General features: G+C 59.4%; 5 protein-coding genes across 5 annotated transcripts; all 5 read right to left on the minus strand.

Annotated features, from left to right (window-relative positions):
- Positions 1 to 2,115: 2,115 nt before the first annotated feature.
- On the minus strand, positions 2,116 to 4,332 carry LBRM_34_3410 (conserved hypothetical protein; the record flags this gene model as incomplete). The annotated part of the gene is made up of 1 exon (XM_001568397.2): positions 2,116 to 4,332. The coding sequence occupies one exon, from the start codon at positions 4,330 to 4,332 to the stop codon at positions 2,116 to 2,118; it is 2,217 nt and encodes a 738-aa protein (XP_001568447.2).
- A 1,073-nt stretch (positions 4,333 to 5,405) lies between these two features.
- On the minus strand, positions 5,406 to 6,686 carry LBRM_34_3420 (conserved hypothetical protein; the record flags this gene model as incomplete). Its single annotated transcript, XM_001568398.1, has 1 exon — positions 5,406 to 6,686. One exon carries the CDS (start codon positions 6,684 to 6,686, stop codon positions 5,406 to 5,408), a length of 1,281 nt encoding a protein of 426 aa, XP_001568448.1.
- Positions 6,687 to 7,345: 659 nt separating this feature from the next.
- Positions 7,346 to 8,242, minus strand: LBRM_34_3430 (conserved hypothetical protein; the record flags this gene model as incomplete). The annotated part of the gene is made up of 1 exon (XM_001568399.1): positions 7,346 to 8,242. One exon carries the CDS (start codon positions 8,240 to 8,242, stop codon positions 7,346 to 7,348), a length of 897 nt encoding a protein of 298 aa, XP_001568449.1.
- Positions 8,243 to 9,876: 1,634 nt separating this feature from the next.
- LBRM_34_3440 (putative structural maintenance of chromosome (SMC) family protein) lies at positions 9,877 to 13,845 on the minus strand (the record flags this gene model as incomplete). Its single annotated transcript, XM_001568400.1, has 1 exon — positions 9,877 to 13,845. The coding sequence occupies one exon, from the start codon at positions 13,843 to 13,845 to the stop codon at positions 9,877 to 9,879; it is 3,969 nt and encodes a 1,322-aa protein (XP_001568450.1).
- A 6,182-nt stretch (positions 13,846 to 20,027) lies between these two features.
- LBRM_34_3450 (hypothetical protein, unknown function) lies at positions 20,028 to 21,548 on the minus strand (the record flags this gene model as incomplete). Its single annotated transcript, XM_001568401.2, has 1 exon — positions 20,028 to 21,548. The coding sequence occupies one exon, from the start codon at positions 21,546 to 21,548 to the stop codon at positions 20,028 to 20,030; it is 1,521 nt and encodes a 506-aa protein (XP_001568451.2).
- Positions 21,549 to 23,962: the final 2,414 nt, after the last annotated feature.

Genomic DNA, 23,962 nt, shown 5'->3' on the forward strand with positions numbered 1-23,962 from the left:
GCGACTGGGCGCTGATGGAGCTGTGCACCCGCAAAGAGCGCAGAGCAAGCTCTCTGGTGCGCGACACTGCCACCAGCTGAAACGTTCCGCTGCACGCAGGTGCTTGGACGAGGACAGCCACCCTCGCCTTCTCCGTGTAGCCTTCCTGCCAAGGCGCGGCACTGGGCCGACACGCTGCAGAGCCTGTCGGCACAAGCCACGGCTCGAGCTGCCGTGCTGGTGGAAGTCTCTGTTCGCAGGAATGGGGGTCCCGTCAACGAATCCCCTCCGCTCTTTGTGCATGGCGCTGGCTCAATCACGCCCACCCCCTGCGGCGCCACCGCGTGGGGGAACAGCGCCAGCGCCAACTACGGGAAGCCTCTTGGGCACATTCATGCCACAGCAGCCGCAGCCACCGTGGGTGTGACAACATACGCGCACAACAGAGACCAACTCGAAGAGGCCGACCCGCCGCCCCTGGACTCCGTAGTGCTTCTGCGCCACACCCGCCTGTACCCCTCCGCAATCACGCGGGGAGGCTGCGTTGCACATTGGGCGCGGGAGGTGTGCACGGCGGATGGTGTCGCCACGACGCCTCGGCAGCTCTCACACGGGTGTGCAGGCACCAGCTCCTTCAGTGCACCGCACACCCGCACCTCCTTCATATGAAGTCGTCGCGTGTACTTCAGCGCATCGCTCCTGGGAGGGGCTGCGGGCGGACTCCCTAGGCGAGGAAAAACCTTTAGCATGCGTGCCGCAGCCTTCCCGTGTAGCGTAGTCCCCTCGCTCGCGGCGGACAGGCGCTGCGGCGCGAAGCGACATCAAGTCAGGGGCGGCCGTGGCGCTCTCACGGGTGCAGTAGCAAGTGGCGGCAGCCCCTTTGCTTGTAGCTGTCGCGCCGAGTGTGAGGCAATGGAGCTGAGGTCCGACCGGCTGCAAGGATGCCTGGATCACCTAGGGTGCAGAAAAGCACGTGTCTGCTGTTGCCACGGACTCGCGGTCCCTCCTCATGGCGCTACCGGCCCGTCGCAGGCGCCTCCTCATTTTCGTTTCTCTTTGGCCACTGGGAGCTACACCCCCACGACGCAGTTGACGAACTTGCCGAATCGGCAATGGCAGTGGCGCCGACACCAACTGCATGGACTACGGGTCTGGCCGCCGGTCTGCGACGCGCTGAGAGAAGACCTCCTTGGCGGCAGCACTTCCACGCTAGAAGGACAAGGACGCTGGGCTTACGAGGCGACAGAAGGCCGCCCTCACCCAGCTCTGCTCGGGCACCTGGCTATACCTCGGGTTCCCGCAGGGGGGGGCAGAGTGGCAGCGACAGCATGGTGCGCAGATGGCGTGCTGCACGCTGCTCCGCTAGCGCCGTGACGCCCCGGGTCACACCACCGGACCCGCCACACCCCAGGGGGAGGAACCCCCACGCCATGCCACGGGATGACGCGGCGGAGGCAGGCGAGGTGTGGCTGCGTGCGCATACCTGCAGGGTGGTGCGTGGCTAAGATGCACGTTGAAAGGAAGAAAAACGTCTCTGCTCTACACAGTCTGCCATAGGCCTGCCGCTTGGTGCAAAGCAGTAGGAGGCACTTACAGCAATACGTCGACGCAGTCACTGGAGCGGACTTCCTGCCTCAAACTCTACCCACCACCGCGTCGCAGCTGCACCCGTAGTCCTGGTGGTGAAGTGGTGGACCGGCTTCGATGCGGCGCAGGCTCCCCACCCCAGTGGGCAGCGAGGGTCGAGTGAAGTGCATTCGAGTAGCACTGACAGCATGCCTACCGTATAAATCGGTCAAGCGTGTTCAACGTCGCAGGTCGCTCCGACGCAACGCCGTGCAAGACCAGACCCCTGACGCCAAGAGCGATACATTGCCCTGACCCTCCCCCCTGCGTCGTGGGTGCTTGACACACTGCCGCCGCCAGAGGCGGCTCGGCGTTGGCAGACATTAGGAGGGCTTGCCTGGCCTCCGTACCCAGAGTACGTGCTTGGTCATGATAACACGCTGGGGTGCTCTTCGTAATCACGGGCGCTGGGGTCGAGGCGGGAATAATAATAAAAAGCTGTGCGGCGTAGGTGGCGTGCAGTCTTTCTCAGAATAAGCAAATACCGTCGAGGCCTTGCCATTGTCTACTTCAGGGAGGAATGGGCACGGGTATCGGAATCGTTAACGGCACCGGCGGCTGTGGCTGGATTGGCGGTGGCGTGGCCAGCTTTGACGTGGCCATCGGGGGTGGTGAGGGTGCAGCGCTTGGCGGCGTCAGCGGCGTCGGTGCCGCGAGCGGTGGAGGCACCAAAGACGGGTGCTGAGGACTGAGCGCCGGTGGACCGCCAGTGGCGAGTACTGGCTGCGGCGTAAAGGCGGAAGCAGTCATGCCGTACACGGCCGTGCTCTGCGACCCGGGGTGGAGTGAGTCTCGCGGAGGGGCGGCTGTAGAGAGCTGAAAGTTGTTTGCTTGGTTTATGTGCGACACACGCGGCACCAGCGGATTCGCCTGCGACAGGGCAGTTGGCTCGCCGAGGGAGTCCATGGGGTTGAAGGGTGAAAGCCACATTTGCGACTCGACTGGGGTCGGAAGTGGCATTGCTGTCTGCTCAGCCGACGGCGCGGCGACGGTGTAGGGCGGCGGCGGTGTTGGTGGTGAGGGTGACGTTTGCTTCCTTGGTGTTGTTGCAGCCGGCGTGGCGTAGGACGGCGGCGGTGGCAGGGGCTGGGCCGGGGCGCTCGGCGTAGGTGTCGCCGCCAGCGACGACTGCCCAGCTGGCAGCGGATTCGTCGGGGCGGCCACGATTGTCGGCGCCCGTGGCTGCGACGCGGGTGTCGCCGGTCGATTCAAGGAGGAGGATAAGGAAGATGAGGACAAACTGCTAGTGCTCGTGCCACGGCTGCTGCTGAAGGACGAGTAAGAGGTGCTGCTGAGGCTCTTGGCGGCACCACTGAGCTTGTGAGCGCCTAGATGCGGCGCTGCAGCCTGTGGTGCGCTCCGCGAGTTTGCTTTACGCTGCGTCCGGTCTTTTTTCTGGGCGTCAGGCCTTGGCGCAGCAGACAGCGCCGCCGTGCTGAGCGTTCCATCTACGCAAGATTGGACGAGAATGCTGATTTGCTTCGTGAGGTGCTGAATCTCGTGTCCGAGCTCGTCGCAGTACGCGACGTGCTGTACGGGGATCGACGACAGCGGTGTGTCGAGCACCGCGCGGTAGGCAACGGTCATGTAGGACAGGTTCGTGCCCAAGCACTGCAGTTGGTAGAGCACGTCGTACTGCAAGTAATGGCCTATGGAGCCTTCAGCGGGAAGCGGCAGCTTGTTCACTGGGTTGCGCATTTGCCGTGCCATGTCGTTCACCACACGACTCGCTCCGATGCGTGGCGGGGCGGGGCTGTTGTCCACAAGCTGATTCACCACCTGTAAAACAATGTTTGCCACCTTCACAATCGACGCCACATGATGGTCGATCGACTTGGTCAGCCTGGAGGTGCTGAGGGCGTCACTCTTGTCTGGTCCCTTGAGTGGCGTGCGCGTCAACACGTCGTGCTCACGGTGCAGCGCTGCCGCGACGGTTTCGCTGAGGGATTGCAACTGATACGCCACGTCGTACTGCAGGAGATGAAGCAGACTTCCCTTTTCGGCGGTGTTGGCAGACACGCGCCGCGGCGGATGGCCACGATCACTAGCACTGGCACGCGTCACCGTCACCTCGTGCCCGCGTGACGCGTCCTGCACCCCGTCCCAGCGAGTATCCTGGCTTGGGCGGCGATGTCGGTCACTTTCACCAACTACTACACGCACAATGTACGGCTTGCCCTGGTCGGCGCTTGTTCCTCTGCTGGGCTCTAGGGCGCTGGCAGGGGGTGCAGCGACCGGCAGCGGCGTCACTGATGCCTGTGGGGCCGGCATGGAGATGGGAGCTGGCGCTGTGGACGGTGGGTCCTGCAAGAGCACCCGGCAGCTCATATCGGCGTAGCCCACCGCCCCTCCGGCAGCGTTGCTGATGACGTAGTTGGCGTAGGTGCGCAGGGAGAGTTGTGCAGCTGCGTCGGGCTGCGGCACCAGTAAACACGGGCACGACCACCGTGCACCGCCCGCTACTGCCCCTTCATTTACACTGACCAACTGACACTGGCACATGGCAGGAAAGTTCGCGGCAGCCTGCTCACTGCACATTCGAAAGTCGGCCTTGTGGCAGACGTTGTACGTCACGGTGTCGCCAACAGCGTAGCCTTGTGGGTGTATCATTATGGGAGGGAAATTGAGGAAGCGCACCTCCACAGCAATCATTGACGAGGCGCTGGCAATGAGTGGGTTGAGCCCGGACACCCGCTTTACGGCCACCTCGAGGCGATAGGAATTCATCCGGCTGAGGTGCTCTAGCTCTGCGGTGATTGACGGTAAGCAACAGAAAAGAGTTTAGGCCACGCTATGCAGTCTTCTGCATAGCGTGTCGCTTGCCTTCGCCGATTCAGGCTGCGAGAGCTGCTTGAGGGGGGTCGTTCTGTCCTTTTTGCGAATTTCTCAGCGGCAGAACACACGCCTACGTGGCTTACGCGCGCACTGCAGTCAACGGCAAGCACGCAGCACACTACGGCGATCTAGGGTGGGGCTCTTCTGCGTCTCCTGTCCCCCGATGAGCGGTGTGAGGGAGTTGCAGGCGAGTAGAGGGAGAGGAGAAGGGTGAGGTATCGCAGCGCACACGTAAAGGTGAGAGGGGGCTAGCAAAGACCTACCGAGAAGCCACTACGCAGGGTAAAGAGAGAGGGGCGGAGGAGTGGTCAGTGAAGAAGACCGGCAAGCGCATGCAGGGTGCTCTCGTGAGACATTCGTGTGGCTGCGTATGGACGTGCACATCTGCACGCTTATATCAAACCAGGCCATCCAGAGCGCCTCGTCTCCCCTTTCCTCATCCTCTCCCTGTTGAGAAGCTGGGGACTAGTCAACGAGCAGGGCCAACAATACTCTCGTCATTGGGGCTATTTTTCTTTACTGTGTGTGTGTGCGCGCACCCCCAGGCACACGCATTGAGGCGTGCCACGGAGGATACCACGAGCGCAGCAGACCCAGCGGGGGCATCGAGTGGGCTATGAGGTCAAGGAAGTGAAGAAGATGCGGTCGCACTACTGGTAGTTCCCCCCTTTCCGGATGACTGTTTGAGGATGGCGGCTACGTGTGGCAGTGAAGACGGAAAAGGCTGAACTTGCCTCACAGCGAGAGGGAGGAGGGAAAGGGGCGAGGGGCAGAAGCAGGCTTTTCACCGCGAGATCGGCATGGACCTCAATCAACGCATACAACGGTGGCAGGGCCCCGTCTCTCCCCTTGCACGTGCGCCTAGTGTGTGTGCGTGGGTGGGTGATGCGGTAGCAATGGCCTTTGTCGGCACGGCACATGCACCCCCAAAGACCCAGCACAGAGGACTCCGCGGCCTTGTGCATCTACGCATCCTCATCTCCACCGCCACCTTTCTTAAACTTGCCGATGCCGTAGACCTTCTCCATGAGGTGATGTGTCCGCACACGACCGCCCGGCTTGTTCTGCGCCATCATCTCAGGCGACTGCTGCAGGGTTTCAAGAGAGGGTGTGATCATGCGATCGCGGAGGCGGCCTCTGTTCTCCGCCACCTCACCGCGCTTCGTCGCCCCGGCGGTACTACCCTCGTCCTTCAGCGCCTTGGCCGTTGCCTTCGCCACCGCCGCGTCCTGCTGCTCCTGTAAGGCGTGCATCCTGTCCGTCTTCGACTTGCGGCGCTTCATCGGCGTCGTACCGCCAGCGCTCGGGGACGTGGCGCCATCGCCGTCGAAGCGTGGGCGGCGGAAGATGGCTTTGGACCCTGTCTTTCCACGGTCGATGTACGCCCGTCGACTCACCTCTCGCTCCTCATCCGTCTCCTCCATGCTACGCGCCACCTTGCGTGAGTCAAACCTCGCGCTCTCGCTGCGGTCCATGTCCGTCATCGACTCCGACCAGGCGTCGCCATCCTCGGGGCGAATGCGCAACTCCTCCTCCTGCGCCGACGCCATCATCTGCAGCAGCTTCTCTTCTGCGACGGCGGTGCCCTCTGGCGGCTCGTATATGGTGGCACCGCCGTCTGGGTTCTCCGTAGCGTGGTTCGTCATTAGATTCGCAGGCACTTGCGCAATGTTTCCATCCCTGTCCTCTAGCATGGGCATCTGGCCAGCAAAGTTGAGCGGGTACGGCGCCTTCGACCCCACAGTGTACTTGTCCAGCTCCCGTTCGATGTGCTCCTGAATGCTGGCCTGGGAGATGTAGCTGATGCGGGCCATGTACTGCAGGCGCTCGCTCGCGCGCTCGTACCAGTAGAAGAACTGCCGCTCGTGGAACTCACGCAGCAAATCGAGGTGCTTCTTCTTCAGCGCCTGGCGACCCTGTGCCAGCTGCTGTGACTCGCGACGCTTGCGCTCCTGGGCCTGCATCTCGTGCTCCCACTGCGCCAGCTGCGCAGATTTGGTGATGTTGTACTTGTAAATATACTCGTCAGCGTTGACGCGGAACGACTCGAGCCACTGCCGCTTGTACACCTTTCGCAGATGCTCGAACTGAGCTTCGTGAACGTTGCGCCAGAGCTCGTTCTGCTTCCACATCCAGTGGCGGTATGGTGTGAGAAAGCCGGTCATGCGGCGCCCGTGCTCCGACTTGGAGGGGAGATTGTAGTAGGGACGCATCTGGCGCCGCACCACCCCGCTGGTGTGCATCATGGTGCTAGTAAACGAGAATACGCTGTGATGCTACCTCCACAACCCTTCAACGGTGTGCCGCCAACCGTTTAGCGGTGGGCAGCCTCTGCTCCACGGGGGGTGAAAGAAGGAGGCACAGTGAGAAGAAGAGAGACACACATAGCCGCTGCGTCAGAGAGGAGGGTACGCGCCTTGGATGGAAGCAGAGGCACGGCCTGGCAGGGCACCTCGCCTAAGAGCTACCAAAAGAAGCGTCCGAAGAAACGTTCCTCACAACACCGGCGGCGTACAGGCGTGTCTGTGGTGAGAGAGGCGAAGAGAGAGGGAATGGGGTGTGTGTGACGTGTGCGATTCCAACAGAGGCCTTCAAAGGGTCAACAGCGAGGCCATCCAGAGCGCAGAAGACAACAAAACAGGAGCGCATTGCGCTGCTTCTCACTTGCACAATAGGGAAAGGCCGCTCCCCAAACAGGGGCTAACTCACCTTGGAAACACAGCAACAGGAAGGGAGAGTGTCGAGAGAAAAAGGACAGCGCACGCACACACACTGAATGACACGTTCACCAGCGCACATCGCTGCTTCTCCTCATTTCCCCCTTTCGCCCCCACAAGTAAACTATCACAGCATGCACTGTGCCACCCGAAACTAGCAGCGAAGAAAGAAATGCACGCCATCATCTCTAATAGCCGACAAATCTATCGGGCGACCCACGTGAATCTGCACGTGCAGGTATCCGTGTCACAAGTCGCCGCGTCAGGTCTGCCGCCGCCCTTTCCAGCATGGTGCCGGCCACTCCAATCGTTGTCACCGACTCTACGAGGTAGCGAGCGCTATCCGTGGTAGGCCGCGGCAGCGGCAACATCCTAGTGCCGAGCTGGTTGATGGGCAGTTCTGGCTCCAAGATGAGGGCCTCCGTCTCACGGCTGTACTCCACCGCCGTATCCGGCTCTACGCGCTCCGACTGCTGCACGAGAATGTCGACGTAGACGGTGGCCTGCCGCACCGTGTTCCAGCGCTGGATTAGTCGCTTCTTCTCCAACGCCTCTGGGCTGATCGTCTCCTGGCGAGCGTCGGCAGCTCCTGTGGTGTCGCTGTTGCCCTGGCCACCGGCGGCTCCACCATACGGGTTATGGTAGAATGCTTCTGCCTCTCGCTGCTCCTCGCTCAGCTCTGGCGCGGCGCTCGACGGCTGCGCTGCAGCTGCGAGACTAGCTGCATCTGATGCTCTCAGGTCAGCCGACGGACCGCAGGTGGTTCCGCCTGCCGTCCACGCAGCTGGCCGGTTGGGTGTCTCACTTGGATTGACAATGGGCTCTGGATTGCCCCTGCTGAGGCTGCTCCCTATCACGCTGCTGTTGCGTAGAGCGAGGTAGCACGCGTCACAGACGCGCTCTGGTTCCGTTATGCCCCGCATCGGAATGGCAGCGCGATGCCGCGAGCAGCCGCCACATAGTACGTAGCCGCAGTTGCGGCAGTGGTGGCGGCGAAGGGTGGTGGAAAAGACGCAGCCGCAGCCATTGCAGGTCGGTGCGTCCTCGTCCTCCTGCCAGTACCCCTTTGACTGCTTCTCCCCCATGGCAACTGGGGTGCTAGGTTAGGTGTTGTGGTGCGCTTGCGTGGCGTGAAAAGCGAGGTGGAGAGGGGCAACACTGGCTAACAGGGGAATTCTCGGGGTATCGAAGCAGTTTGACGCACCAGTGGAAAGGCGGCTACTAGCACAGGTGCGTCGCTCGGCGTGCTTGTCAGGTCGTTTGATAAACTTGATGGTGAATGAGCTTCGTGCAGAACCAGCATCAACGCCGCAAGCAGCGACGCATGTGCTCTAGAAGGTGACCGGCCTAAATGGCCCCTGGTGTGCTGCAATGAAAGGGCAAAACGCGGAGGAGGAGGAGTGAAGTACGAGACCGTTGATGTTATGACGTGTGCAGCACTAGGCACGGGGGTTGCGCCGGTATCCTCTATCTGCCGCCGTCCCACTTCCCATTATGGCGGTTCCGTCTGCGCGTGGGGGACTCGGCATTGCCGTGGGCGCGACCTGACCAAACGAGCAGGCGTTCGGGAGTACAAGCACTCCGCTGCGCCGACCCTCACGTAACCGACGCATGTGCGCGTATGGAGCGGGTGTGCATTCTTTTTTTTTTTTGCCTGTCGGTACGCTCTGAGAGTGATGCGCACCGCCACTAGCACTCGCATACCTGCAGGGATATCATCAACCGTGGCAGCTGAAATCACAACTGAAAACACCTGGCCAATAAAGGGAAAGCAGGAAGCATTCACGGCGCCACGCCCCTACTCCCCCGAGAGCAAAGAAAAAAGGACGGGGACTAAAGCAAGCCAGAAGGAGAGAGAGGGGGAGGGGGGAAAGAGACGACAAAGGCGGAACACCCCGTCTGTCTGTGTGTGGGGGGGAGGGGCGCGGCACCCTGGGCAAAACAAAAAACGAAACAAGAGGGAATGGAATCCGCCGCTTTCATGGCCTTGCGAAGCGGCAACAACGCACCGATGGGTGGTTGAGTACCGAAGAAGGGGGAGGTGAGCGCTGGGGCCGGGCGGGATCTCTTCTGTATCGCTGCATCATAGTAATTCGATCGTTAATGGAAGGGAGTGTGCCGTGCAGCGGCGGGGAAGCAAGAGAAAGAGAGTACCTCCTACAGTGCTGTTCTATGAGGGGAAAAGGGAAAGGCAAGCAAGCAAGCACCCCACACATTCATCTCTTTCCTTCGGCGTCGGATGCTTGACCGCCGTCGTCCCTTCTGATATTTGAAGGAACGCAACGCAGCAACAAAGGTGAGGTGGGGGGGGGGGAAGATGAGCGGGTGGCCAGCCCTGTACAACTGGACGCCTCAGTGGCAACAGCCACAGCAGCCGCGTAAGAGATACTCGACGTGCGGGGTGTTTTTCCAGCGGGTGCCTCCTGCCGTCACAGCTCGGTCGACCCGCGGCGTCGTGGGGTGCCAACAGAGAAGCGCTCCGCAGGAAGAGGCGACGCACAGAAACGCACGAGAAGGGACGGACGGAGAGAGAACCGAAGTAATCCAAAGCGGTTGAGGCTGCGACAGAGGGTGTGATGCAGACAAGTGAGCCACTGTCCTTTCCTGTCGCACTCAGCACACACGCTGTAGCATCGCTGCGTGCCACAAGCAATTGCCCTTCCCTCCATCTGCTCATTGCAGAGTTCGTTTTTTTCGTTTGCTGGTACTCTTGGGCATGTTAGTACGGGTAGCCACGCAGGTCCATGGTGAGCACCTTGGAGCTCTCCCTCTCCTTGTCCTTCATGACGCCCAGCAGCATATCTGCCATGTGGTAAAGCTGCTCCTTCAGCGAGACTACGACGAGCTGACACAACTGAGAGTTCTTACGGAGGTAGCTCGCAAGCTTCTCGACGTTGCCGGCGTCTAGCGCCGCGTCCACCTCGTCCAGCACAAAGAAGGGCGTCGGAGAGACTTCGTGAATCGCAAAGAGAAGCGCCAGCGCCGCCATGGTGCGCTCGCCGCCGGAGAGCAGCGCCATCGGCATGAAGCGCTTGAGAGGCGGCGTGGCGTGGTAGGTGGTGCCACCCAGGTACGGCTCCTCCACATTCTCCAGGCTAAGGTACGCCGAGCCGTGCACTGCATGGGCGCGGGTGCCCATGGTAATCTCGCGGTACACCCTGTCCACTGTGGCTGCAACCTTTTCGTATATTTCCATGAAGCGCGCCGTGCGCTGCTCCTTGACACGGGTGAACTCCCTGCTTGCCGCACGGGCCACATCACGCGCCTCCTCGAGCAGCGTCGAAGACGTGCCCAGACGATCCTCCGATGCCATGGCGCGCGAGGCGGCCTTCATATTTGGCGCCAGCGACTCCATCTCCGCGGCAAGTGCCTCCAACTGCACCTGAGTGCGGTGGCTGTATGCGGAAAACTGAGCTCGGTCCTCTGCTACCACCCGCTGTGCTTCCGTGAGCGAGGAGAAGTTGATACACATGGCCGTCTCTGAGTCGAGGGTGGGGAAGAGGGCAGGAGGGGATGCGGTGCTCGTCCCTCTGCGTACGCCGCTCTGGCTCGCTCCGCCTTCGACAAGCAGTGCGAACGGTTCGGAAAGGAGAACATGCGTGCGACTCCCTGCGGCGCTGGACCTTTGGCGGGATGGCGGCGCAGAAAGCCCGGAGAAGGCACGGCTGGCTGCGTCCGTATCTTCGCCCCGCGCGTGCTTCGCTCCGCTGCTGGGCGCCGGCTTCAGTGGAATACCGATTTCGTCCATCTGGCAGCGACGCACCAGGTTCAGCCGACGCAAACGCAGAGAGTCGCAGGTGATCTGAATGCCGGTGACGATCTTCCGCGCTTGGGCGACACGAGCCAAGTCAGTCTCAGAGCTTCGAGTCTCGTTGCGAATCTGCTGCTCAAGCGCATCGAGCTCCGTGCGGCTCTGCGCAGCCGTCCTCCGCATCTCCTGGTGCTGTCGCTCCGCCTTCTCCACGAGTGCTTTATAATCGGTGAGGTCCTTTTTGCACTGCTCCCTTTCGTTGCTCAGCCGCGCACACGCCTCCTCGAAGTCGGCGATCTTCGAGTCGCCGACCAGCTTCACCTCCATCTCGAGCGAGCTCTCCAGCTTGTGAATCACAAGCAGCAGCTGCTGCCGGGTCTCCGCGCGCTGCGTTGCCTCTTGTGCCTGCTGGCCTTCCAGGGACAGCAGGTTGGGGATTCCCACCCTCTTCTGGAAGTCGGCGAACACCTGCCCCTCGACCCGCGAGATCGACTTGGACAGCTCTAGCAGCTCTCTATGGATCACCTGCAACTCAGTTGCGTAGCTGCTGTGCCGCGTCGTGAAATCGGCTCCGCGGCTTTCAAGTTTCTCCAGCTCCTCAGTCAGCCGCTGCGTCTTGGCGTCGTTGGCGATCTGCTCAGCGTGCACTACGGCGACGCGCTTTTCCGCGAACGCGCGCCGCGCCTCCATGTCCCGAATTGAGATCTGGGTGCGGGCCAGCTCTGCCTCCCCACCCACGGCGGTCTCGCTCAACAGGCGGTCGCGGGCGACACGCAGGTCCTCGTACTTCTTCTCGTCCCACTTGCGGGCGCGGTTCTGGACGGAGACCAAACCACCTTGCACAGACCCGTTCTTCAGGAGAACTGTGCCGTCGAGCGTCACAACCTTGAAGCGCTCCCCGTCGCGGCCGTAGGCGACCAGCCTGGCCTCGGCAACCGTGTCGCACAGCAGCGTCTGGCCCAGTGCGTATCGCACCACCGGCTCCAGCTCCGGCTCAAAGCGCACCACATCGACAATGGGCTTGCACGTGCCGCCAAATGTGCGAAGACGGTCGTCGACCGCCTTGCCCTGCACAGCGTCCAGGGGCAGAAATGTCATGGGCGGCATGCGTTGCTCCTTCAGGTATTTGACGCAGCGAATCGCCACCGCGGTCGTCTCCACCACGACGCCCTCGAGGTTTTTGCCCATGGCCACCGTAACAGCGTTGCGGTGCCGATCGTTGGGCACCGCGCACAGGTCCACCATGCGTCCGCGGATTGGAAAGAGGGAGCGTAAGGCCTGGAGAGCGTCAGCCATGCGCGAGTTCTGCCTGCTTGTGTCTTTCATGTAGCGCAAGTCATGCAACTGCTCCTGCAGTCGCGCCAACTCCGCCTCCCGCGCCTTGTTTTTCCTTTGCATCTTTGCAAGGTCTGTACTGGCTTCCGTGAGCTGTGTCTTGAGCGTGCTCACCGTCTCCTCAAGCTCGCTGCGGCGCCTCTGCAGCTCAGCGCCGTACTTCGCGGCCGCCTCGATGGCCTGGCTGGCGTCCCTCATCTGCTGCTGGTGCGCCTCCGTGGCTCTGTCACACTGTTTCAGGGCCTCCTGTGCGGAGTCGCGTTGCCGCAGCACCGTCTCCCGGCGCTGTCGTAGCACTACCGTCGCGCACTCTGCTTCCTTCCGCAGCTGCCGGTACTCGTCCAGCTGCTGCTGATTGAGCACAGCGTCCAGCGTGACTCGCCTCGTGTCGTCAGCGGTGCAGCGCTTCTCGAAGGTGTCAAGCAGCGCTTTTTGCTTCTTCAGTTGCCCTTCAAGCCTCTCCGCCTCGGCAGAGCGGACAGTTGTCGCCTTCTGCGCCGCTTCCAGCTCCTGCCGCTGCAGCTCTGCCTTGCGGGTCAGGTGCGCCAGCGCGGCTTTGATGCGCTCCACCGTGTTGTGCTTCAGCCGCAGATCGTCTGCAGATTTCCGCGTCCTTTTAAGCTGCTCCAAATACACCTTGTGCCGGGTCGCGTATGCCCGTTTCATCTCCCGAATCGCCTGCTCCGTTGCGATGCCCTTTTCCAGCGCCGCCAGAGCGTCGCGGCGCTGCTGCAGCTCTGCCTTGTGCTTCTCGAGCTCCGTTTCGACGGCAAAGAGCTCGGTGAGGGCTAGCTCCTGCCTGACGCTCGCCAAGTGCTGACGCAGCTCCTCGTAGCGCTCCGCCTCCTTCTTGGCCAGTCGCATTTGATGCACCGCCACGGCAGCCCCGCGTTTCTCCAGCGACGCACTCATCAGCGCCTCGTTCGCCTTCTCCAGCGCCGCCTTCTTGGCCGCGTACTCGCCTTGCAGCTCACCGCTCCCGCTGACCTGTTCAAGTAGCTCCGTCAGCTGCTTCCCTTTCTTCTGCGCGACCGCCTCGACTTGGTGCTGAAACACGAGAAACGTGTCAACACGAGCGCCAATGCGGTGCTGGGTAAGCGCGGCCACGTACTCCTTCTCTGTTGCCGGCTTGCCATTGAGCAGGCATGAGACCGCGCCCTGCGGATCCACCTGGCGAGTGAAAGAGGTCTCGACGGTGCTGCTGTGGTGAACGTGCTCCCCGTCGTCGGCGACGACCGTGCCACGACGAGCGGCAGCCGCAACGGCATCATTCATGCCCGACTCACCGTCAGCCGGCGCCGCAGCGGAGGCTACGGGCCGCTGCGACGCCGGATGGCGCACTACTAAAGTCACGCTGCAGCCTTTGCTTGCCGCCTTCGCCTTGCGATGAATGAAGTCGACCAATGCCTTGCCGCGCATCGATGAGGCACGCGCCGGTGTGACGCTGCTGCTCAGTACAAAGCTCAAAGCGTCCATCAAGTTGGACTTGCCAGCACCATTGGGCCCGACAATGCACGTGAAATCCTTGAAAGGCCCGATGACACCTTTGCCGTAGTAGCTCTTGAAGTTTTCAAGCTCTACGCGGTGAATCTTTGACAGCATCTGTGCGTGCGTACGTGTTGGGGGAGGGGAGGAGGGAGTGGATCTGTATGTTTGCCCAGGGGTAGCGGTGGGAGGGTGTCTTCATATGGATCGAGAGCACAAGACCACCCGCTCTCCCCTTCTCTATCTCGTCAACTCTATGTTACTCTGGTCTATGGGACACTCACGCACAGATGTGCTCTCACGCCTTCTTTAACCCGCACCAAAATAAGTGGGTCAGGGATTCGAGTTGCTTCGCGTGTGCAGCTCTCTGAGTATGCGTGTGGGTGCGCACAGTACGTAGTGTGTGAGCGAATGAATCAATGGAGGCGGCGCCCGCTTTCTTACTCTTTCAGAAGGTGACAGAATTTCCGCGTCGCCTCCTGTTCCCCCCTTTTTACCCAAATTTGCGTGTGCTGGAGGTGTTGTGGCGGCTATGTGTGCATACGTGCCGATGGCCCAGTATCACGGAACAACGGAGGAGCGAGAAAAATGGTCGAATTATTCGTAGAGGTGCGAGTGCATCAAGAGCAAACACATGAAAGGGGAGTCGCGAAGTCTCGATCATATGTGCACAGAGAGGAGAGTCGTCAGTGAGCTGTCATCTCACGTGAGCCGACGCGCTCGGGACAGAAGACAGGACGGGTATTGAAACGCACTCGTGTGCCCTTCTGATGATCACTCTTCATCGAAGACGTGGTGCTCTTTTTTCAAAAATTTCACACAGAGTTGGCCAGCACACATTTGCAGGGAAAAGCCATGCGGGTGTACTCAGTGCCAATCCGAACGGAGGCACCCGTGTGTTTCAGAACGATAAGGCGCCCTCCTACCCCACAAGAAAAATAAGAGAGGTTATATCATCCTTGAAATTGAAAAACTGGCAAGTAAACAAACAAGCAAAACCCTGAAAGAAGAGAAAAGCGCGCACTCCTCTTTCCAATCTATTTTTTTAGTTTTATTCTCCATCCGTGTCCAGCAGCTCTTGCACAGAGAGACAGAGGAACAACAGCTAATAAAGCAAAAAAAGAGCAGGCAGAGGAGAAAACCAAGAGAGCACACACACACACACGCAATGAAGAAGAGGGGGCACTACACGACCAGGTCAGCTTCAAGCCTCGTATGTTTGTTTTCTTCTCGCTTTTGGTATTGGAGCTCGATGTGAAAGGTAGGAAAGTCGAGCATAGCGAAATACAAGGCGACTCGTCTCCCCCTTTTCGCTTCATTCCTCTCTGTCTGAGTATTGAACGCACTTGTTTGGCCCCTTTTCCTCTCGACTCGGTGCTGCTCCCTCCTCCATTCTCAAGACGCGTTACTTCACTCACGGCACAATGGGAATAAAAAAAATGGAGGGACGAAGAAACCATAAGAAGTACATCACGCATGTGCATATATTGGTGAGCAGCACCGCGTTTTTGGGGGGTGAAAGGGAGAGGGAGGTGCCGGGAGGAGGTCGTTGCGGCGGCGGCGGTAGTTTAGGAAGTTGAGGGGAGAGAAGAAGAGGAAGAGGAGTGCGCGCTAAAGGGGACGGGGTACAACGCGCAGTAGCGCGTATACTCTTCTTCGCACATCAATAACGTACGACTCTCTCTTTTTCGGGCCGCTTCTTTTTCCTCAGTTTTTGCCTGCTGCAGTGTTCTTGTAAACATCGCCATTGCCGCTCCAGACACGAAAAAGGAAAGGCGCCAGCTGGACACACGATGGGCGAAAACATCACCTACGCACTCCTGAGCCATGTCGTTCCCTCCATCTTTTGCCTCGTGCCCTACACATCGAGACGCTCCTCTTTTCGGCTTGAAGCGCCTGCAGATAGGCTAGGGAACCCACAGGATACGCAGAGCGAAAGAATGGAAAGCAGATGGGCTAACGGAGACGCAAAGCAACAAATCACGCAAAGCACAGCGAAACATTACTCCCCACTACACAGGAAAGATAACAAGGGCACAAGGGGGAGATACATTGATGTGCAACGCTGTGGCAGAGAGAAAAAGAAGAGAAATGCCTCCATCCTCGCTTTCCTTCACACCAAGAGTAAACAGCAGCTCCGACCGCTGAGAAGAAAACTGCACGCCAAGACGTACACGCCCCGCCTTCATACTCGACAAGTCTTTTGTTGTTGATGTTGTCAAAAAACTTCAAACACACCCTTTTCCCCACTCTCCCGCTCTCCTCTCTGACGATGTCGGCCACCTCGGTGCGTGGTGTCGGGCCCCGATGCCCACACGTTGCAGGGAAGCCGAGCAGCCTGCCCCCGAGTACGGCTGCGGACCCTTGGCGTCAGTGTGCCGCTCTGGGCCAGCGCTGTGTTGCGGCGATGTTGGGCGTAATCCTGGACCTCGCCTGCGCTGCATGCAGTGGCATTTCAATGGGGCTGGGCGGCGCCGTTCGGTGTTGACGGGCCCGGTTCCGTGGCGGATCCTCGGCGCAGGCCAGTGCCCTGCGAGGGAGGGGCGTTTCACTCCCACAGGCCTGCGGGGCGTTGCCGTGGCCCCCGGCCACCACGACTGCGGCGGAGGCGCCGTCGCCACGGCACCGAGGGGACCGCGGCGCGATCGGGCCTGCCGCCCGCCTCGAGAGGGGATGCGACCCGGTGTCGCCAGCGATGCTTGGCGCCGAATCCCGCACGCACCACGAGGCAAACCGGCAACCGTCCCCCACAGCCGCGAATGGCGAGCGCCCTGTGCACGCGCTGCCACCCGTGGCCGGCTGGATGGGCTGGGGTGGCGCGGGTGCCGGGAGCACGACGGGCACGCCACACCCCAGGGGGAGGAACCCCCACGCCATGCCACGGGATGCCGCGGCGGAGGCAGGCGAGGTGCGGCTGCGTGCGCATGCCAGCGGACTGGTGCGTGGCTAAGGTGCACATTGAAAGGGAAAACTATACATGTATCGCTGCCTGTGCGGTCGTCGTAGGGAGTTGGGGGAGGGGGGCTGCTCCATAGAAGAATGAGGCTCAGCTCTTTTCTCTTCAGGGGCGGGCAGGGCGGAGAGCGGAATGCACAGAAAGCCCTGTGGTGTTTCAGGAAAAAAAGACACTTAAGGCGCAGGTAACAGCCGGTTACTGCGGTCGCCTAGGCACAAATACTCGCAGGTGGTGACATGGAGAGAAAACGCTGAAGGGCAAGAAAATGTGTTTGCACGACTGATTTCATCTGCCTTCCACGTCAGGAGGAGGGAGAGACTAAGCGGAATAGCATGATTAGCACGCAAATGAGACGAATGAGTCTTGCGGGGTGCTGATGCTATGTCCTCAGCCTTCCCACCAGCACGCCAGCCAAGTAACAGTAAAAGCGAACATGACGAGCAGGGCGTGAAACACAATACAGAGGTCATCACAGGAAAACACATGCGCGCTGCTATAGTGGAGATCGTAAGGCACAAACGAAAGAGCGGGGATCGGCAGACGGTGTGAGGCATGTGACCCGGCACTGCGTGCATATGAGCTAAGGGCGATGCATGCGCGGATACGCGCGGTCCTCACAACGCTGGCGACAATGGAAAGAAGGAAAAACAGCCAAAGTGGCGTTCAGCGCAGCGAAACACACACGCGCACGAGATGCGGAAACGGGAAAGAGACGGAGGCCCGCTGCTGTGCGGGCGTGTACCAAGGTGCGTACCGCAGTGCATGGGTGCACGTGGATGAGTTTGTACATATGGAAGGATCCAAAGTGAGAGTTGCACCGCTCCGCGGCCCGCAGCAATCATGCGCCGTCCCGCTCTCCTTGTCAGTTACTCCGAAAGCGTCTTGTCACGAGGGAGCAGGGTGAGGGAAGCAGAAAAAAGGCATGCAGGTATACACACGGGCAGAGATAACACACACACAGCGAGACGCACTCTCACGCCCGTCAAAGCACGAGTAGGTGGGATGGAGGCACGGCGGCGGTGAGAAGGATGAGAGAAAGAGAGTTGGCCAAGAGGAGTGTAGGAGGGAAGATGTGGTGGTAGGGCAGGGGAGGGGGCCAGTGGGAGAAAAACCATGCCGATGCGCGCAAGGGCAAAGTACTCAGAAGTGCTTAGGATGGACCAGGAGAAAGAGTCATGCAATAAAGGAGGGGAAAGGGGGGTAAGAAAAGGGTGTAGGGGTGCCACGTTTCGGGGAAAGCCCAACGTTACCAAGAGATACCCTGTTTGGCCCAGAGAAGAGTTGCATCTGTGCATCCTTGTTAGGGGGGGGGGGGAGGGGAGGGAGGGGTGAAAAGCACAAGAGAAAAGAGAGGCTCTCATGCTCCTCTCTGCCCAGTTTTTCTCTTCTTTCCGTGTTGGGGGAGTCCAGCAGGGGTCCTTGTTGCGATAGGGGCGTCAGCGCAAATAATTACCGCCTATGTGGTCACAGCAAAGAGCTTCAGAATGAGCGAATGAGGGGTCTGCGGGGAGGAGAAAAGGAAAAGGGGATCCCCACGACGATGAAAAGGGAAAGAAAAAGCGCACCAAAGTACTCAAGGAGGAAATAAAGGGGAGTCGATGTGTAATAGAAGCGAGAGGAACACGCATGCAAACAAGAAAGCAGGTCGAGGAGGGGGAGGGGGGAAGAGGAGGAGGGGGAAACAACGCACGAAGAGAGGAGCATACACCACACACAGGAAGATAAAAGTCAGAAGAGAGACACGCAGACGTGCAATCATGCATCGAGTCCAAACACGCATGCACACAAGCCAACACGCGAGGAAGAGAAAAGACACGCGAGGCCCACAACGGCAAAGGAGAAAGAAACGCACAACTCTAAAAGGATATTCTCGAAAAGAGCTCAGAAGCGAGCGCAAGTAGCCGAGCAGGGCGTGTGAAAAGAGAGGAGCTGGGCGATGTCGAGTGCCTCTTTAAGCGCGTATTTGCTTGTCGGCTTCCTGCGCCGCCTCTTTAGGCTCGGAAACACCACTAACATGGGGAATGTTTTTAATGTTACGCTTTGGCGCTGTTCCCCCTTTCCCCCTTAGCATTGCACGGCCTCTCAACACCTCCGATCTCTGTGATGACGACCAGCCCCTCTCCCGCATGACCGTGTGTCTCGCACACGTCTCTAAGAAAAAGCGAAGTAGGCCGCGCCGGGAAACCGAAAAAGAAGACGCATCAAGGAGGGACAACAGACGGGAGACCCTCGCAGTGGGGGTCTCACTCGCAAAAGACTCTAAAACGCAGAAGCAAAAGAGGGCAGGGAGGGCCGTGGGGGGTAAACACACGCAGCACCGGCACATCAGAGTGGGTGTGAGCTGGCGCAGAGCTTGGCAAGAGTCGGGGATGGAAAGAAAGCCAAAGAAGTAAGGAGCCCGGCAAGCAGGAGGAAGAAGAGGGTAGAGGTCCAGGGAGTCCCTTCTTGTCTCAGCGAAAACAAAAAGAGGCCCCCAAGAAGAACAGACAAAAAATAGTATAAGTGGGAGGATGGCGGCTCTTTGTTTCAGCGCCGCGATGACCCCGACGTGGTCACCGATACACTTTCACTTTACTGAGTTCCCGATAAAGTCCTATTAATAAAAGCTCGCCCACCCGGCGCCATCGCATCTCCATGGGCCGCGTGCGCACGTGACACGCCTACACGCGTCGGCACTCGTAGAAGCGGAAGAAACTTCATGGGACCTTTGCGCGTGTGTGGACGCATGGGGGTCTGCAGCTGCCCAATCACTCTTGCTTTTCTTTGTCCGAGTCTTCGTCCCCTCAGGATTGCGCGCTGTCATCAGAGGGAAAAGAGGGAGGCTGTGCAAGTATGGGCTGTCGTTCTTGTTCGACATGCATTATGATGTGTAGGGCGGCTGAATACCTTTCCCGCTTTTTTCATTTTCGTTCTCCGTGATAAAGCACGTCCAAGTAAACGAAAACACCATCATTGCACACTGCAAGACGGTGGTTTGGCGGGCTCTCCTTTTCCCCACGCCCCCTCTGTTTTCCCTTTCCGTTTGTTGCTGCTTTTTCCCGTTGCGTGTTTCTCCTGGGCCGCCTACTTGGGCTCCCTTGCCATGACTGGGAGGCGTTTTCCTGTCTCTTTTCTCCCTTCAATGAAGAGAAGAGATGGAGGAGGGGGAAGCGACTAGAGATGCGCCCAAGGCGTCAATACAGCCACCAGCGTACACGCAAGCGTGCATACGCTCTCACTGGCAGGGAGATGTCCTTTTCTTGTTGCGTTTTCGCTGGCGTTACGAAGGTTCACGCTTTCCCTTCACTTCTCCTCCTGCGAATAGTCAAATATCAGCGCCGGCTGAGACGTACACAGGCCGTGGTCAGGATGCTGCTCGATTGAAGCGCATGGTGCGCTGCAGGAAAGACGGCACGTCTTCGCACCGTGACAGGCAATGCAGAAGACCGCCGGGTGCGCATAGGTGGAGAAGCACGGTATCCTCTCGATCTTCCCAGTCGTACGTCGAAGTGGAGCACCCCGAAGTGCTGAGCAGACGGGAAGTGGCCACGTCCTCTGCGACCTCAACCGCCGACGCCGGAATCGTCCTCTCTAGCTGACGCAGATGCATCGCTTGCATCTTCTGCTCCTCTCGCGCCCGCTCCGCGCAGCGCCGGCGTGCAAAGTCCTTGACATGAACGGCATTGTAGGGCTGAAAAACCCCGCAGACCTTCCGGTTGTCCACCAGGATAGTGCGACGCAGGTCTCGACCGATGAGGTGCAGGTCCTTCGTGTAGCCGACGTTGGTTGGTGTGCAATGGTCGCGGTGCAGCAACTCAATGATGCGCGCCTCGCCGCGTGCATGCGGCGACGCTGGGGCGCCGCCACTGAGATTGTTGCCATCGAGACGGATGGCGATGCCGGGGAAGTCCTCCTGCAACTGCCGTAGCACCGCCTGGGCATAGAGGGCCTTACTGGCGGTGAAGATGACAACCTCAAAGTGGTCCAGACAGAACAACAGAAACTGCTCCAGGTGCGGGCGATATTTCACGAAGAGCTTGTAGCGTGGCAGGGTGACTGATGCTTCCACGTCTCGCGCGTCGTCGGACGGGTACGGCACGTCAATCTCAGCGTCCGCGTCTGGCATCGGGGCCACCGACGTGTGCAGAAGTGTCTCATCCATGTCCAGCACCACCGTCGACCTGGGCTGGTCCTCCGCCTGCGGGGGGAGGTACGGCACAAACTTCCAGTTAAGGAACGGCGATAAATTGATCTGTGCATCCGCCACAACGCCCTCTTCGCATTGGGGATTGAGCAGTGGGCAGCACCGCACTCCTTCCGGGTCGATGCAGACGGGGAGCTCCTCCTCTGTTGTGTAGAGAGGGAGGGCTCTCGGAGGCGGGAGGATAGAGCAGCCGTTGTCGCTGCTCCGCCCGCGGTCGCACCCCAGCGCATAGGGGGGACACCGTGGGGGGTGCGGCGCGCGCAACGGCACCGCCTCAGGGGCCGCCGCTGGCGCTGGCGACGACCTGCGCTGGGTTGCCGGGGAGAGGGCCCACAGGCTACACCCGCGCTTTCCGAGAAGCGGCCAGTGGGCGGTGCTGTTCAGCGACGACGAGTGATTGATGCCGCTAATGGCTTGGGCCCTGTCGGCGTCTTTACGGGGGTGCGATAAGGTGGTATCATGGGTTAGGCAATGACGCTGACGCGCGCACCGCGGCGCATCACCGCGCGGAGGCATGGCGGCCTCGCGCAGCGAGCGCGGGTGAGCCGACGTGCATGTATTCCCAGCCCTTCCCAGCATTGTGGCCCTCGACAGCGGCAGCCGCACCGGTATCGTGGGGAGGACAGCGCATGCGCATGACCGGGACTCACCGGTGACGGTGACAGACGAGCATGTGGGCATGGGAAAGATGAGATTTACGCAGGAGACCCTGAGGGCAACAAAAAAGCGAAAGAGAGGTCTTACCACTTTCTCCGTCGGTGTAGTGGAGAACCAGCGCGCCCCCGCCAAAAAACGGAAAGGCGCGTGGGACTCCTAGCGAAGCGAGGGGAAGATCTCACACGGGCGCAAAAGGCAAAAGGCCCTTCCGTCTCTCAGATACACGGCTAAGCTCCCTACGTGTACTCCCCTATCGTCCTTTTCCTGTTGTGCCGGCTGCGTATCCTCGTTCGTTCCACGATCCTCCTGCACTTTCCGTTCGACAGACACCCACACGCCCTTGCAGAACAGACGCAACGACGTGCGAGACGTGGGGCACAGCCGAGTCAAGTGGCCTAGAGGGAGAGCGGAGGGTTACGAGGGATGTCACGTGAAAGAAAAAACAAAAAAGGCAAAACCTCACAGACCCCCCTACTCCCCCAAAAAATAGGCGTGGACACACGCGCACACACACGTCTACCGAGAGACTCAGGGAGAGCAAAGGTGCGAAAGAGAAGCGCACACACAAATAAGGAAGGAAAGAGGCGCTGCAGGTTTTTCTAGAGTTCTTCCCTCTGCGTGGATTTCCTCTCTGCTCGTTGCCTTCGCTCACGCGTAAGCGTATCGTCTTTTCTTTCCCCCTCCTCCTCCTTTTCGCTTCTGTGCAGTCGTCGGGGTCAAGCGCAATGAACGAGACGCACACAGAGTCCGTGCCCTTTTCTCTCTTTTGGTGGTGTATCCAGCGCTCTACGTTTCCCCTGCTTCGGTATGTATACTGTGGCGACACAAACGTGGGGCTGCCTGGTGATAAGAGAGATGACCGAAGAAAAGAGTAGAGATAAGTGCTCGAGAGGACAGCCCACGCAAGCACAAGCAGAGAGAGAAGAAACGGGGAGAAGGGATCGACGATAAAAGGTGCAAACAAGCACGAAGAAAAGAGCAGAGACGCACAACAGCTTCAAGAGAGCACGAAAAGATGAGCACAAAGACAGGCAAGAGGAGCAGACGAAGCAAACCACAGAAGAAAAAAGTGGATAAGGGAGAGCTGAAAGGAAAAAGAAGGCGGCGGGGAGGAGAGACGCTCAGAGAATCAAATGTATGCGGATAGGAGGGGGCAAAGCAAGCACAGGAAAAAACTCGAAAAGAGAGAAGAGCAAACACAGAATAGCACACAATCAGTGAATCAGCACGAGGAAGAGAATGGGAGAGGAAGATGACGGGAGGAGTAGTAGGACAGGGTGCTAGGGAGGGAGGGGGGGGGGGGAGGGGGAGACAAGCTCTTTCTGCTGCGTTAGGCCTGCCTGAGGGGCCTCCTTGCTTTGCTTACAACTCGCTCTCTTGGTGACTCGAAGTAGTGCCGCCTGTGCCTACCGGCATACAAACACGCGCACAGAGAGAGAGAGGGGAACCCCCAAACGTACTGGCTGGACCTACGAGTTTTTTCACACTCCTTCGCACCGCCTAAGCCACTGGCACGCACATACACAAAGACAGCGCGTTCAAAGAGCTCAGCGCACGTAAGAGAGAGATGATGCGTGTCCGCGTCGAGGAGCTTGATGGGGAAAAAGAAAAGGTGGCGCGTGGTGGCAGCGGAAAGGCGAAAAAAGGAGAGCAAACAGAGAACACCACCGCGTGTTGGGGAGGGAAATAAAGAGCGTTGAGCGTTCGCCTCTTCAGAAGAAAAGTATGAAAGAGGAACCGAGGCGCAAAAAGAGTGAGCAGCACAGAAAATAGGGCCGGCAAAAAACACCGAGCAAGCACGTAGAGGTATATAGATAATGATCGTAGTGGCGACCGAGTTGGAGGACGAGAACGAGCGAAGGGGTGGCCGAGGAGGAATGAAAGGGGGGTTTGACGGGTGCTTGAAGCCCCCCACACACACGTGCGTAAAGGAGCGAAGTGTACAGGATGATCACACACATACACACACGACCAGCGTCTGAAGAACGGGAAAAGGGGGAGAAAAACACCGAAGACGGCAGGGTAGGGGTTGGAGAAAAAAGTGGCGGGGCGGCGGAGAGCGTCCGGTACAAAGAGAGATGAATGTGTAGTTGTAAGCGCTTATACATACAAATACGTCGTATCCACCAGCAAGCGAGGAGGGTGGTGGTGGATGTAGACGTTTGAGTGCCTGATGAAAGGCCGAAAAGCAGACGTGGCTGGTGAGCTCGCTGGTGTAGGGAGAGGAGGTTGGGGGGGGGGGGCTTGAAGCAAAGAAAGGCAAAACAAAAGAGGGAAAACGGAAAAGGAGAGGGGGGCTGGATGGCGTTTCCTTTGTCTCTTCGTATGGTGTCTTCGATCCCTATTTGCCACAGCGCCTTGAGTGGTGGGGGACCGAGAACAGGCGAGCCGAAAAGGGAGCCAAAAAAATAGGAGGACAGCCACCAACGCCAAGAATG

The sequence above is a fragment of the Leishmania braziliensis genome, chromosome 35, assembly GCF_000002845.2.
Source record: "Leishmania braziliensis MHOM/BR/75/M2904 complete genome, chromosome 35".
Lineage (NCBI taxonomy): Eukaryota > Euglenozoa > Kinetoplastea > Trypanosomatida > Trypanosomatidae > Leishmania > Leishmania braziliensis.